At 37.3% G+C, this 16,066-nt stretch overlaps 1 protein-coding gene across 2 annotated transcripts in view; it reads right to left on the bottom strand.

Annotated features, from left to right (window-relative positions):
• Window positions 1-16,066, bottom strand: part of Epha3 (EPH receptor A3) — a 325,888-nt gene that overhangs the window by 110,624 nt on the left and 199,198 nt on the right. For both annotated transcript variants that reach the window (XM_032900528.1, XM_032900527.1), the window contains exons 4-5: window positions 4,923-5,078; window positions 3,721-4,056 (exon numbers count right to left, since the gene is read on the bottom strand). In XM_032900528.1, the coding sequence (XP_032756419.1) occupies window positions 3,721-4,056; window positions 4,923-5,078 (492 nt within the window). The remainder of the gene's footprint in view (window positions 1-3,720; window positions 4,057-4,922; window positions 5,079-16,066) is intronic.

Here is a 16,066-nt window from a genome sequence, read left to right as displayed (position 1 = left end):
AGCATAACAAAACCAAAAAAGAAAACACAGAAGAACTCAGGTTAAAAAGATTTCTTAAAAGGAGATTCAATATTTAACACAATATTAATTTAGAGTGAATAGGATTTAGTGAGTCCAGGTGCTACTACTTTAGATTACGTTGGCCTCATGTTCTCTCTCATTTCTGGCTCCTAGCTCCAATCTTCAGATGTGAGAAGATAACCTGGAGAAACGTCAGAAAGGAGAAAGAACAGGAAATAGAATGGTCCCACAGTAGAGAGGGAGCTAGAAAGAGAATGGATAGCAGGATACTGGTTACATAAAAGATGGCAGGGGGAAGTGGTGATGGAGAGGAAGGACAATTACAGGAAAAGAGGAAAGGAGGTGGGAGAAATGACATTAAATTTGTTACGAAAAATTAAGAGGAGTCATTTTATTAACCTAAATTGGATAGTATGTATGTGTTTCTGTGTGCATAAACACATGCAGGATGAAACTCCAATTGGTTATCCAGTAACGATTAACCATCCCTGAAATCATATCCATATAACTAAGAGTAAGTGTACTGGGAAAACTGTATTAATATTTTATGCATGTATATAGGCTTATGTAACATAAGAAAGAAAAGAGATGAGACCATGAGTTGAAAGGGAGCTGGGGAGGGGTGCCACTAGAGGAGTCAGGGGTAGGAAAGAGAAGTGGAAAAGGATATGGTTATATTTAAGATCAAATAACGAAGAATGAGGCACCTAACTTAAAGATAGCATGAAGGAGGATGTCGGAGTGTTTTGAATGAGAAAAGGAAAGGGAGCAGAGTAATTATGTTAAAATCTCATTAACAGAATATTTTAAAAAATGTTTTAACTTCAAATATCATTTTAAATAATAAACAATTAAATAAACAAACAAAAAGAAGTGGGGTGAAAGTCATCGGAGAATGATGGGATGAGATCCAGTCTTGGAATGTTGGAGGTGATGAGGGCGTTTTTTTGGTGCCGAATATTTTTAGAATCACTTGGAACTACACAGTACTGACCAGGGTTACTGCAGTTGATCATGACAGATATCTCTCTCTATCCAGCTCACTGTCCCACTTCATGGCAAATGACACTGAGCGGAAGGCTAAGTAGGATGTGGAAGTAGAGTTGAGGGGGGAGGAAAAGAGTTGGAAGGCACGATGGCATGCTGGGAGTATGTCTGCATCTTTTCCAGCAGTAGCCTGTGAGTAGACAAAGAACTCAAACTTTTATACATTCTCCGACTGAGTCACTTCTTCTAATCTAAATTTGTTATCTGCTATAAGATGTTTAGAGCCATGGATCTAGCAGTGGAGACCAGGACTAAACAGCTGGATGCTCCAGCAGCAGAACGTGCATTTCTAGCACTAATTGCTACTTGAGGTAGTAAAGTGAAAGGTGGGACTATTTCAGGCTGTAAGTTTAAGGTGTTTGTCTTGCAATCTGTAATTCTTGCTCTACATGTTTAATAGATTTAAAGTTTATTTTGGACCCATGTTTGTTTGTTTATTTATTTGTTTATTAATTTGTTTTTAATCTTACTGACTTTGTGAAAGTACTGAGAGCTGAGAAGTAATATCAGAATTTACCACGTTATCCTCTATGATTTAGAAGGTGCCGTATCAGGTGGTTATCATGAAGCTTTTACAATGTTATCACGAGAAGGATCAGTAAACTCAATCTTAAACTAAATTAAAAGGGATACGTTCACTTTTGTCCTTTATAGCCAAGGTAGAGAGAACAGAAGGAGGTAAAGCTCAACCACATCCTTCCAAAGGTAGGCAGGGGGATTATTTTTAGAAGGCTACCAGTCTATTAACCTCCACAGGATTAAGGATAAAGTGAAACAAAGAGACGTTCTCAATAGCGACAGTATTGCTTACATACAAGTATATGCTTACATACAAGTTAAGTATATGCTTAACCCTGGCAATTGGAGATAGAACGAAGATCTCTTTCCTCATGGCATACAAAATGGTATAAACATCATGAAAAGTCTCTATCATTTCTACTATACACTGCAAATCTATGATTGCTCTTTAAAGAGACGAGAATGGATTTAGGAAGAGTCACAGCTGAAGTCTGCTGGACCTCTGCCTTATGCTGTGATCTGTAACTGGCACTGGGGGTAGCAAGCACTATCTCATCTACTTTGTAAGGTCTTAGCCTTCTCCTGGATGCCCTTCTACTTCTCCTCACTCATTGTGTGTATTCAGAGCTATTAATTTTCTGATTAATGTATAGCCAGAAAGTCAGAGGGGAATGATAAAATAGGACATAAGGAGCATTTGCTTGTTTTCAAATATTTTTGTTTGGTTTAGGAGATTATTAGAGAACAGATTGATGTTCCTGCCTAAAGGAAGTAAATCAGCTTGAAATAGTCAATTTGAGTAAATTGTTTGCCACATATTTAAAACTATAGTCTTTCCCCGTTCACTGGATAGGAGAAAACAGTCATGTAATATATAACATGAATATTATTCATGTTTTTATATACAGTTAAATAAAAGTTACAGTTATTAAAATAAATTTGATTAGCTGTAAATATTAGATACCATTAATTGCAGTAAAGTAAAAGCCAGCATTAGTGGGACTGGTATTGAGGAAAATGAGGGACAAAGCAAGTTTACTAAAAATGATTAAAGTGACAGCTGATAAAGCCATTGAAAAGTCACACATTTCCCACTCATGATGTTCATACATCACTATGAAAAAAACATTAAAGATAAGTTTTCATCAAGATGAAAGATCAAAAGCAAAGTTAAGAAAAAGCAAAAACTGGGACCAAGAATTAGAAAGGTACATGTTTGAGTACATACTCAGAAAGAAGTAATATTCAATTGTCTTGTCAGGGATGCCTCAAGGGAGTGGGTGGCTAGACAGCACAAGTGAGGTATATCTTTTAGATAAATGAACTCTGGGAAGAGGTGCCCCTGCGATATGGACCTTAGGAATAATTTAGCACATTTGAGGACTAATCTTTTTGGCTGTATTCCTAGTCTAACATACCAAATTAGAACTGTTAATATTTGAGCTTTTTGGTATGAATATTACCATCCAGCATAGTCATACTGGAGACAAATTGTACAGTTTTAGTTAGGGATGATATTCATTAACTATAGTGAAAGGAACTTTGTTCAGACAGGCAGGAAAGATGTTACAGTTTTGCTTTTATTGCTTTGGTAAAATACTCCAAAAGTAAGGTTAATAGAGTCACATGTGACAGGAGTTTTTTGAAGCCACTCATGTGACGCTCATGGTCAAAAGAGGAAAAACGAACACACGCTCACTTGCTAGCGTGTTTGTATTTAGTTAAATTTCCCTCCTCTTCAAGAAAAAGAAAGACAACCTCTGACACTTGGGGAATTCTTTATAGTATTAAATAAATAACTATATGTGAACCCAATTTAACCAATATAAAAATATACATAGTTTTCTACTGTCTATGTAACCTTTGTAAACATCAAATATCTGCTAGTTTCTTCAAGTTTAAGCGTGTTCCAAGGAGCTCCTTGTTGCCACAGAATCCCAACTAAATAACTATTTGAAGTAGCTTTGAAATCACCTAGCAACTATGGTCTATTCTGATCCAGAGAATTAAACTGTGTGTGTCAAGTACCATAATTATCTAAACAAGAGACTAGAGAAGAATATCCTTCTTGTCTGTCCACACAAGGCTTGGTTGGTCATGACAGCTGAAGTCCAGCCACCAACGTGTACTCACCAGCCTGATTAGTTGTGATGCTGACGGCGGCAAACTGTCTCGGTGGCGAGCTCAGCTCTGACACTCCATTAATGGCATCAATCTCAAAGGTGTAGTTAGTATGTGCCAGGAGGTCTGTCACTGTCACCGTGGTGTTGGTGAGTCCAAGCTGCCGAGGGAGGAAGCGAACGTTGGGACTGCATGGCTCGCACTGCCTGACATTCCACCCACATTTTTTACATATGATGTTGAAGGTAATATCCTTCCGGCCTCCTGTGTCCAGGGGCCAGCTCCAGTCCAGGATAACCGAGGTCTCATTTATGTTAGAGATAACATTTCTTGGTGCAGATGGAGGTCCTGCAAAGTAGTTCCAAAAAGATTAATGAGCATCACTTCTGGTTTCTACTACAAAGGAAATGGAAAATTTATAAACGGATCGGAGAGGTAAAAAACCATCCTGTTTTTATTATCTACTCTAATTCATCTTCAGAGGATCCGTAAGATTATAGGCACACGGATTCAAGATGAGCAACCCACACTATGAACTGGGAGTTTCTATCCATGATTAAGGATCTATTTACCAAGTCCAACAAAGAAATTTACTATAAATTCAAAACCCAGGTGAATAGTTATGAAAACTTCAGTTTTATGTTTATAAATCTCAGTCCCCTCACCCTTTTATTTACCATGACCTATGACCAAGAGATAGCAAAAGATAATAAAAATCTCCAAACATAAATCCTCTGTCTGTAACCTCTCCTGCCCTGGCAAATATGTTGTGAGATTCTGAACTCAGTATAGATTTTTTTTTCTTTGAATAGAAATTACATTGCAGGAAGTGCTTTAAAAACTAATTCATTTTGTGTGATGAGTGTTGCATTTGTGATGAGTCAAGCATGGAGGAGGAAGCAGAGAGTTTTCAGATTGCGTATGGAAAACAGAAAGATGTAGGCAAATACTTGACACACACACACGCACACACACGCACACACACCCACGCATTCACACACACACACAGACAAGCTTGCACATAGTGCACATACATACACATGTGCATGAGCAAGAGTGTACATGCGTGCGCGCGCGCACACACACACACACACACACACACACACACACACACACACACACACACTTCCAAAACAAACATCACAGCCATAGGAAGATACACCAAACCAAACCAAACCAATCATGGAGGCATGGATTGCAGCAGAACTACTCACGGGTACAAGCCATGGATGGAGGGTCTTTTTCTGCCCGGAAATAATTATTCTCACACCTGCAGTTCATTGAACCATCTTCTTGGGTTGAGCTGTGTGGTGGGCACTTAGTACACTTGGCAACACCATCCAAAGCCTTGTAGAAGCCTGGCCGACAAGCTGCAAACAAAATGACTCTTTTAAAAATTTTAGCAATTGGCTGGTATCTTGAAATGTGTACAACAGATTGCTGTGTGTAAAAGCATGGATTCCTTATGAGTAAAATGAATTTGTCTCCTCCCATGCTTTACAGAAGCAAGTCATGTGTCCATGTGATTTCGCTTTTTATTCATTCGAATTTGATTTGCACCAAATGTCAGGAAATAAACCAGGGGGCGGGGGAGGGAGTGAGAAGCCACAAGATTTAGATTATTTTGGCCTTAAAGTATGGTGAATTCTCCAACTTGTATATTCACAGCTTTACTTGGCATTGGAGAATTGGTGGTGAGCATAAAGTATAAAACTATGTCATGATGTTGTCATTTTAAAACACGACACAGCATGTGTCCTATCTGCACTGTCATTACCACTGAATTGCACTGTTGATATGTGCTTAACTTTCTAGCTGGACACAACATGGTTCTGAATACTGTAAGCAACTACAGAGGGAAACTTGATACTATGCTGTATATTTTAAGAGGATATTGCATGATCAATTATTATTATTATTATGATTATCATCATCATCATTATTGTCTTGATAATAACACTTAACTTCTAGGACAATGACATAACAACAAGATATTAGTACATTTCATTATGTCTGAAACAGAGAGCAATTTTCTCATTTGTACTATGTTGGATATGATTTGCTCATAGGTAAAAGTTCCTTGCAAACTCAGTCACTCTCTTTATGCAGATCTCTGCATAATGTGTTTGATAAGTCCCATAAACTGTTTTCAATACTGATCTCACCTTACCATTAAGATACTTCACACTATGGTATCCCCATTACTTTAATTTAATATGATAACATGTCTAACATGTTCTTTTTATTTGATTCATTAAAAGATACAAAAAAACAATGGGAAGTGAAATCACTGTAAAATTCTTAACAAGATTTCCCTTGACATTTTTTCATGGAAAGAATTTAATATCCAAATTCTTTATCTCTTGAATCTCAGATTCAAGGCTACCTTGATATTGAATGGTGCGTGGCATTTTTACACACATACATTGCAATGTATGCAGTATAACCAGATTTAATTCTTTTCTTCTATTAACTTAATATTGTGAATGAAATGCTATTTGTACTCAAGGGAAAAGAATTATCTTGGGTAGACAGATCTTAACTTCTACAGCATCCAGTGTACTATACATTTGGCTAAAATCCCACATAAAAGCTGAATTTTTTCTTACTTAAAGAGAGAAAAGATTTTCTTGGAGTAAAAGGAAATTCCAAATGCAGACCAGAACATTAGAATCATGTTAATAATAAAAATCATTTCCTTAGTCTTGTCCTTTTCTAGTTTCTAATAAGAAAGTCCATTCCAGGACAACTTTGCAACATACATTTTAATTTTGTTGTCGTACTGAGATACAGACAAATGAACCTTGTCTCCCCAAAAAGCACTAAATAGAAACTTCTGTTTATATCTCACACCTATCACCTCAGAAGAAAATGATGAACACTTTCAAAACAATGTATTTCACTCCTGCTTTCAGTTGAATTCTTTCCAAGATGGCTTTTCATTTTCAAGATGGCTCTAAAAATTAATTAAAAAACTAATTAAAATACTTAAAAATATTAAGTTGCAGTAGCACTGATGTTGTTTATTATTTTGTTTGCTTGTAAGTTTGTCTTCATGTTTTTGTTTTAGACTTTTACAGCTTCAACATTTGACAGAAAGGTATTCGCTGAGTATTCAAACGCATTTTGTTCATGCTGATTCACATGCTATGGAATATTTCTAAATGAAGAAGCCATGTCTTAGCTACATCACACTACACCAATATTACTGATAACACTCAGATATCTATATTTGATAAGCTTATCAACTTAAAGAGAGTTATATTCAATAAGTCTAAAAGCTACAAACATGATTCAAATTACTAAGTAGAATTTGTACAATCACAGTTAAAGCATAATAGATGATAATAAAAATTAACTACAAAAATATTCAGTTTAGAAAATATTCACCAATGAACTACTTTTCTGATAGGTAATAAATATATCCCCAATTCTAATCACAACAAAAGGGCTCTTATAGGGCTTGGTAGGACAAACTTTTAATCTCAGCACTTGCACAGGCTGGTCTATGAGTTCTCTGTGAGTTCCAGGCAGGCCAGGGCTAGAACGTGAGATTCTTTCTCAACCAACCAACCAACCAACCAACAAACCAACCAACCAACCAACCAATCAACCAACCAACCAACTAACCAATCAACCAACCAACAAACCAATGAACAAACAAACAAATACCCGACAATACTCTTGCCTCTTCTGCACTGTTTTGGGTTTCAAATAATGAAATGTTACCATACCCAACTTATTTTTTGGCCTCTAATTTTACAAAAATAAATCATTAAAACTAAATTAGCCATTGTACTATTATATCACATGAAAATTAAATCATGTATATTAATTTAGAAAAAATATTTTCTAAACTTAAATTTTCTGCAAATTTTCCATTTTATTTTACTTCTTTTTCATAACTGTCTCCTCTTCAATGTTTTATGCCCCTCTACTAAAATTACATTTTAATTGTATTTTTTTTAAATTTACTTTTAGATAAATTATTTTATAGAAAGTAATGCTCTTGTCTATAGGTCTGCCTCAAAGACATTTTTTTCTTGTATTTTATATCTAATACAGGTATGGAGAAACGAAAAACTGTATTACAAATTAGCAAATCAGAGAGACTATCAGTTTTAAATCATGCTGAAAACAAAATTGGTGGTTCATCCTCTCAACTGTAGATTTTAGGAGTCCAAGACTGGAGTCTACATTACCTTGTGTTCTAGAACAAGAACTACCTCAAAAGAAATAAGCAAGCATAAAACACACAAAATAAACAGGTAACATACTGAAATTGGCATGTATGTATAAAATAAATAAAATATAAAATAAATTTTGATTTTCTCACTGAATGCAATTATAGTTTATCTGGTTCGTTTACTGAAGGAATATATTTTAAAGTAAATTTGAGAATCCATTTTCAGTAATAAAATAATTGTTTTGGAGAAAACAATAAATGTAAAAGGGAAGGTGTATCTACCTATCTATCCATCTATTTATCTATCTATAATCTAACTATCATCTGTCATCTCTGCATATACACATACACACATATGTGTGCGTGCATTGTATTTGTGTGTGATAGCAGTCTTACTTTATCCTACCCATAAATCATCTTCTCCTCTTGTCAGAAATTAATTTCTGTTGAAGCTCTTATTTATCTATTCCACATTCTTTATTATTCAAAAATATATTCTTATGGAGTTATTGAACACTTTATATTAAAATGTGTATATATGTGCTTCTCTTTTTTTGGTGCTGTAACAATTTATTTATTTCTCCCATGCAAATATATTTTATACACTAAAAGGATACCACTTTGATAAGTAAAACCATTTTCAAGTAAAGAGTAGAAGGCCTGACACTATTACTGATAGTATGTTGTGCTTACAGGAGCCCAGCATGGCTGTCCTCTGAGAGGCCCAACAAGCAGCTTACTGAGACAGACAGAGATACTTACACCCAACCAATAAACAGAAGCTGGAGACCCCTGTGGCTGAATTAGGGAAAGGTAGGAAGAAGCTGTGGCAGAGGGCAACTCCATAAGAAGACCAGCAGTCTCAATTAACCCAGACCTCAGAGACCTCTCAGACATGGAGCCACCAACCAGGCAGCATATACCATCTGGTCCAAGCCCCATCTCCCTCACATATAGAGCAGAGACTGCCTGGTCTGGCCTCAGTGAGAGAACCTAGGCCTAACCCTCAAGAGACTTGAGACCCCAGGAAGTAGGGAGGCCTGAGAGGGAGTGCAGACATCCTCTTGAAGACTGGGGTAAGGGTGGGAGGGGGAGGAATGGGCTGAGGAACTGTGGGCCAGCAGACAGGAGGAGAACAGTGACTGGGCTGTAAAATTATAATTTTTTTTAAAAAAGAGGTAAATTGGATGTGTAAATGTGTATCTTCATGACTGTTCTCCTGACAAACACTCCAGATCAATAGAATTATTAGATTGATCTGTCTTTGTTTTTAAAGGTGACAAGCTTCCTCTAAACTTCCTGTATTCCTGTAAGCCAATATGAGACAGCAAATGCAAAATACAAAAACAAAAAACAAAAAACAACAGCAAAAAACCCCACAAAACCAATAAAATCCCTTTAAAAGATTTATTCATCGCAACAATTTTTTTCTGAAATGGTTTTAAATTTCTGTGTATGTCTCGATATGTGTTTCTGTGTGTGTTTATGCCACCTCTGTGTGGGTGACAGACACTAGGAGCAGGAGGCCATTGGGAGCCTAGCAATGTGCATACCAGAACAGGTCCCATGACCATTGGAAGTCTTATTAATCACTGAGCTATCTGTTCAACTCAATGTCCAGTTTTAAAATAAAAATCTCAGCTAGAAACTCAATGCTTACTGTGAACCAGTCTAGCAACAAAATCCGTATGCAAGGAAGATACAAACATATTTCAAACCTGCTGCCCAATTATAGACCTTCTCATTTATAACTTCCCTTAGGTAATCTGGTAGTAAAATGTTCTTGGTCAAATGGTGATAAAACTATTCATTAAACCTGCAGTTAATAAACCAAAGGGAAATACAATGATACATGCTTTTAGGCAAACTGTTCAGTTGCAATTCCCCAAGCATATATTCTTGAACGAGGTATTTGAATATTAGTTAAGAATAGGAATTCTCATCTTTGATTTTTAAACAGATACATGAATAAGATGAAGTACTGGTTTAAATTAACAGTCATTGATGAAATGTGAGAGAGGCACCCCTTGAAGGCTACTGCATATCATTGTGAATTTTCTAGGAATCAGACTTGTTTGTATCTTCTTGATTGCTGATTAGTGTGAAATAGCCCAGCCCACCTTTGGCAGATGGGCGTAAACTGTATAAAAAATCAGGCTAAAAGCTAGCCATGAAAGCCAGCTAGTAAGCAAATTTTCTCCATGTTTTCTGCCTCTCCTCTGATTTTGCTTATGTTCCTGCCCTAGCTTCCCTAAATGACAAAAATTGCTCAGGGCATGTGGGACAAATCCACCTCTTTCTTCCCAAAGTTCTTTTTGCTCATAATGCTTATCACAGCAGCAGAAAGCAAACATGAAGAAAACTGAGAGATTGGGGCACTAGAGCTGCAGGTCCCCTGCGCCCCAGAAACCGCTGGAACCTGAAGGGACCAGATCAACAGTTCTCTGCACCCAAATCCCGTGGGAGGGAGAGCTAAACCTTCAGAGACGCAGACACGCCTGGGAAGCCAGAAGAGATTACACGCTGCCCACATTTCTACAGGAGCTTGGAAAGGAAAGTCCTCCTGGATGCCTCGCCAGAGAGCTCATAAGTACGAGCAAACATGAGCCTCAGGACCACAGGTAAGACCAACTTTTCTGCTCCAAGTGACCTGCCTGTTGAACACAGGACACTGGCCCACAAGAACAGCTGAAGACCCGTAGACAGGCAAAACTACACGCCCGAAAGCAGAACACTGTGTTCACATAACTGGCTGAAAGAAAACAGGAAAACAAGTCTATAGCACTCCTGACACACAGACCTATAGGACAGATTAGCCACTGTCAGAAATAGCAGAACAAAGTAACTCCAGAGATAATCTGATGGCAAGGGGCAAGCACAGGAACCCAAGCAACAGAAACCAAGACTACATGGCATTATTGGAGCCCAATTCTCCCACCATAGCAAACAGTGGACACACCAGAAAAGCAAGATCTAGATTTAAAATCATGTTTGATCACGATGCTGGAGGACTACAAAAAAGACATGAAGAACTCCCTTAGAGAAACACAGGAAAACATAAATAAACAAGGAGAAGCCTACAGAGAAGAATCACAAAAATTCCTGAAATAATTACAAGAAAACACAATCAAACAGATGAAGGAATTAAAAATGGAAAGAGAAGCAATCAAGAAAGAACACAGGGAAACAACCCTGGATATAGAAAACCAAAGGAAGAGACAAGGAGCCGTACATAAAAGCATCACCAACAGAATATGAGAGGTAGAAGAGAGAATCTCAGGAGCAGAAGAATCCATAGAAATCATTGACACAACTGTCAAAGATAATGTAAAACAAAAAAAGCTACTGGTCCAAAACATAAAGGAAATTGAGGATTCAATGAGAAGATCAAACCTAAGGATAAAAGGTAAAGAAGAGAGTGAAAACTCCCAGATCAAAGGACCAGTAAATGTCTTCAACAAAATCATAGAAGAAAACTTCCCTAACCTAAAGAAAGAGATGCCCATAAGCATACAAGAAGCCTACAGAACTCCAAATAGATTGGACCAGAAAAGAAACTGCTCCCATCACATAATAGTCAAAACATCAAATGCACAAAATAAAGAAAGAATATTAAAAGCAGTAAGGGAAAAAGTCAAATAACATATAAAGGCAGACCTATCAGAACCACACCAGACTTTTCACCAGAGACTATGAAAGCCAAAAGATCCTGGACAGATGTCATACAGACCCTAAGAGAACACAAATGCCAGCCCAGATCACTGTATCCTGCAAAACTCTCAATTAACATAAATGGAGAAACCAAGATATTCCATGACAAAACCAAATTTACACAATATCTTTCTACAAATCCAGCGATACACAGGATAATAAATGGTAAAGCCCAACATAAGGAGGCAAGCTACAACCTAGAAAAAGCAAGAAACTAATCTTGGCAACAAAACAAAGGGAAGAAAAGCACACAAACATAACCTCACATCCAAATATGAATATAACAGGAAGCAATAATCACTATTCCTTAATATCTCTCTACATCAATGGTCTCAACTCCACAATAAAAAGACATATATTAACAAACTGGATACGCAACGAGGACCCTGCATTCTGCTGCCTACCGGAAACACACCTCAGACAAAGACAGACACTACCTCAGAGTGAAAGGCTGGAAAACAACTTTCCAAGCAAATAGTCAGAAGAAGCAAGCTGGAGTAGCCATTCTAATATCAAATAAAATCAATTTTCAACTAAAAGTCATCAAAAAAGATAAGGAAGGACACTTCATATTCATCAAAGGAAAAATCCACCAAGATGAACTCTCAATCCTAAATATCTATGCCCCAAATACAAGGGCACCTACATACGTAAAAGAAACCTTACTAAAGCTCAAAACACATATTGCACCTCACACAATAATAGTAGGAGATTTCAACACCCCACTCTCATCAATAGACAGGTCATGGAAACAGAAATTTAACAGAGATGTAGACAGACTAAGAGAAGTCATGAACCAAATGGACTTAACAGATATTTATAGAACATTCTATCCTAAAGCAAAAGGATAAACATTCTTCTCGTGGTACTTTCTCCAAAATTGACAATATAATTGGTCAAAAAATGGGCCTCAACAAGTACAGAAAGATAGAAATAGTCCCTTGCGTGCTATCAGACCACCACGGCTTAAAGCTGGTCTTCAATAACAATAAAGGAAGAACACCCACATATACAAGGAAGTGGAACAATGCTCTACTCAGTGGTAACCTGGTCAAGGAAGTGTTAAAGAAAGAAATTAAAGACTTCTTAGAATTTAATGAAAATGAAGGTACAACATACCCAAACTTATGGGGAACAATGAAAGCTGTGCTAAGAGGAAAATTCATAGCTCTGAGTGCCTGCAGAAAGAAGCAGTAAAGAGCATATGTCACCAGCTTGGCAGCACACCTAAAATCTCTAGAACAAAAAGAAGCAAATACACCCATGAGGAGTACAAGGCAGGAAATATTCAAACTCAGAGCTGAAATCAACCAAGTAGAAACAAAAAGGACCATAGAAAGAATCAACAGAACCAAAAGTTGGTTCTTTGAGAAAATCAACAAGATAGATAAACCCTTAGCCACACTAATGAGAGGACACAGAGAGTGTGCCCACATTAACAAAATCAGAAATGAAAAGGAAGACATAACTACAGAATCAGAGGAAATTAAAAAAATCATCAGATCTTACTAAAGAAGCCTATATTCAACAAAACTTGAAAATCTGCAGGAAATGGACTATTTCCTGACAGATACCAGGTACCAAATTTAAATCAGGGACAGATATACCATTTAAACAACTCCATAACTCCTAAAGTAATAGAAGCAGTTATTAAAAGACTCCCAACCAAAAAAGCTCAATCCAGATGGGTTCAGTGCAGAATTCTGTCAGTTCTTCATAGAAGACCTCATACCAATACTATCCAAATTATTCCACAAAATTGAAACAGAGGGAGCACTACGAATTCCTTCTGTAAAGCCCAATTATTATTCTAAACCACACAAAGACCCAACAAAGAAAGAGAACTTCAGACCAATTTCCTTATGAGTATCGCATTTACCAAAAATACTCAATAAAATTCTGGCAAAACAATCCAAGAGCACATCAAAACAATCATCCACCATGATCAAAAGGCTTCATCCCAAGCATGCAGGGATGGTTTAATGCTCGGAAAACCATCAACGTGATCCATTATATAAACAAACTGAAAGAACAAAACCACATGATCATTTCATTAGATGCTGAGAAAGCATTTGACAAAATTCAACACCTTCATGATAAAGTCCTGAAAGAATAGGAATTCAAGGCCCATACCTAAGCATAGTAAAAGCCATATACAGCAAACCAGTGGCTAACATTAAACTAAATGGAGAGAAACTTGAAGCAATCCCACTAAAATCAGGGACTAGACAGGGCTGCCCACTCTCTCCCTACTTATTCAATATAGTTCTTGAAGTTCTAGCCTGAGCAATCAGACAACAAAAGGAGGTCAAGGGGATACAGATCGGAAAAGAAGAAGTCAAAATATCACTATCTGCAGATGATATGATAGTATATTTAAGTGATCCCAAAAGTTCCACCAGAGAACTACTAAAGCTGATAAACAACTTCAGCAAAGTGGCTGGGTATAAAATTAACTCAAATAAATCAGTAGCCTTCCTCTACACAAAAGAGAAACAAGCCGAGAAAGAAATTAGGGAAACGACACCCTTCATAATAGTCCCAAATAATATAAAGTACCTCGGTGTGATTTAACCAAGCAAGTAAAAGGTACAATAAGAACTTCAAGCCTCTGAAGAAAGAAATTGAAGAAGACCTCAGAAGATGGAAAGAACTCCCATGCTCATGGATTGGCAGGATTAATATAGTAAAAATGGCCATTTTACCAAAAGCGATCTACAGATTCAATGCAATCCCCATCAAAATACCAATCCAATTCTTCAAAGAGTTAGACAGAACAATTTGCAAATTCATCTGGAATAACAAAAATCCCAGGATAGCTAAAACTATGCTCAACAATAAAAGGACTTCAGGGGGAATCACTATCCCTGAACTCAAGCAGTATTACAGAGCAATAGTGATAAAAACTGCATGGTATTGGTACAGAGACAGATAGATAGACCAATGGAATAGAATTGAAGACCCAGAAATGAACCCACACACTTATGGGCGCTTGATTTTTGACAAAGGAACCAAAACCATCCAATGGAAATACAGAGGCGAATGCCAGCAGCAAACCACTGAACTGAGAAAGGGACCCCCGTTCAGGAATCAGAGAAAGGACTGGAAGAGCTTGAAGTGGCTCGAGACCCCATATGAACAACAATGTCAACCATCCAGAGCTTCCAGAGACTAAGCCACTACCCAAAGATTATACATGGACTGACCCTGGACTCTAACCTCATAGGTAGCAATGAATAGCCTAGTAAGAGCACCAGTGGAAGGGGAAGCCCTTGGTCCTGCCAAGACTGAACACCTAATGAACGTTATCGTTGGGGGGAGGGTAGTAATGGGGGGAGCATGGGGGGATGTTGGCCTGGAAACTGGGAAAGGGAATAACATTCGAAATGTAAATAAGAAATACTCAAGTTAATAAAGAAAAAAAGGAAAAAAAAAAAGAAGAAAACCGAGCCTAATATTAATCAGGGGTCACAACAAACATGAATAAAAATAACAGGAGGTCAAAATCATTTTAATCTGTAGTAGTTGAATTCAAAGCATATTCAGAATGTCTAATTCTATAGGTGAAAGAACAACTACTAAATAGGAATTAAATATTGTGGGCCCAAGTGGTCTTAAAATCACACCATGCCAGCTCCAGGAAATAATGAAGCAAAAGGAAGCACTGAGGCACAAAGGTTAGAGTGAGTAATCAGTGTAGAAGCGATTTGAGATACAAATTTGGCTTCCTTCCCAAAGCACATAGCACACTCTTCCTCCAGGTTATAATTGATGGTACTGAGCTCCACTGATACACAGAGAGGATCAGGTTACCATAGTGAAAGAAAAACAAATGCACTTAGAAAACCTTGGTGGCTACTGTTGAAAGAAAGGAGGCAGTCCTAGCTACAAAGTGAGTTCTGTCTCAGATTGATAAATGTGGCTGACTTTTAGAAGAAACATGGTCCTAATTAAGGGTTAAAAGGCTCATTTCAATTTGAATTAACCTTAAATTATCAAACAAAGCTGTTAGTAAATAGTGCTCTTTTAGTATTCAGACATCAGCTGCTACATACCAGGCTACACCACCAATTCCCAGTTGTAAACACAATCTAATGGCCAGAACCACCCGACTAAACTGATGACTTCCTACCCTTAAAAATATCCACATCTGACAGGGGCTATTTGTCAGTTCAAGGTAAAAGCAACTGTTTATTCTCTAATGATCTGCACTCCTAATCTTGCAGAAACTCTATTCTTTGTCACTTGAATAGAGGTAAGATGCTTGGTGGCAAGACTGGGACATTTCTCTGTTCAGTAGTTAAACTGCCTTCAAACCATAGCATTGACAAAGTGATCAAGTGTTTCCTTCTCAAACTACTTCCTCCCTCCAAAAGAATGCCTAAAGTAAATGCTACCACACAGAATCCATAACAATGTGGTATGGCTCAAAGGTAGCTTAGCATTTTTTTGTGACTTTAC

Source organism: Rattus rattus, chromosome 4 (genome assembly GCF_011064425.1).
Source record: "Rattus rattus isolate New Zealand chromosome 4, Rrattus_CSIRO_v1, whole genome shotgun sequence".
Taxonomy (NCBI): domain Eukaryota; kingdom Metazoa; phylum Chordata; class Mammalia; order Rodentia; family Muridae; genus Rattus; species Rattus rattus.
This window is presented reverse-complemented; position numbering and strand designations above follow the sequence as displayed.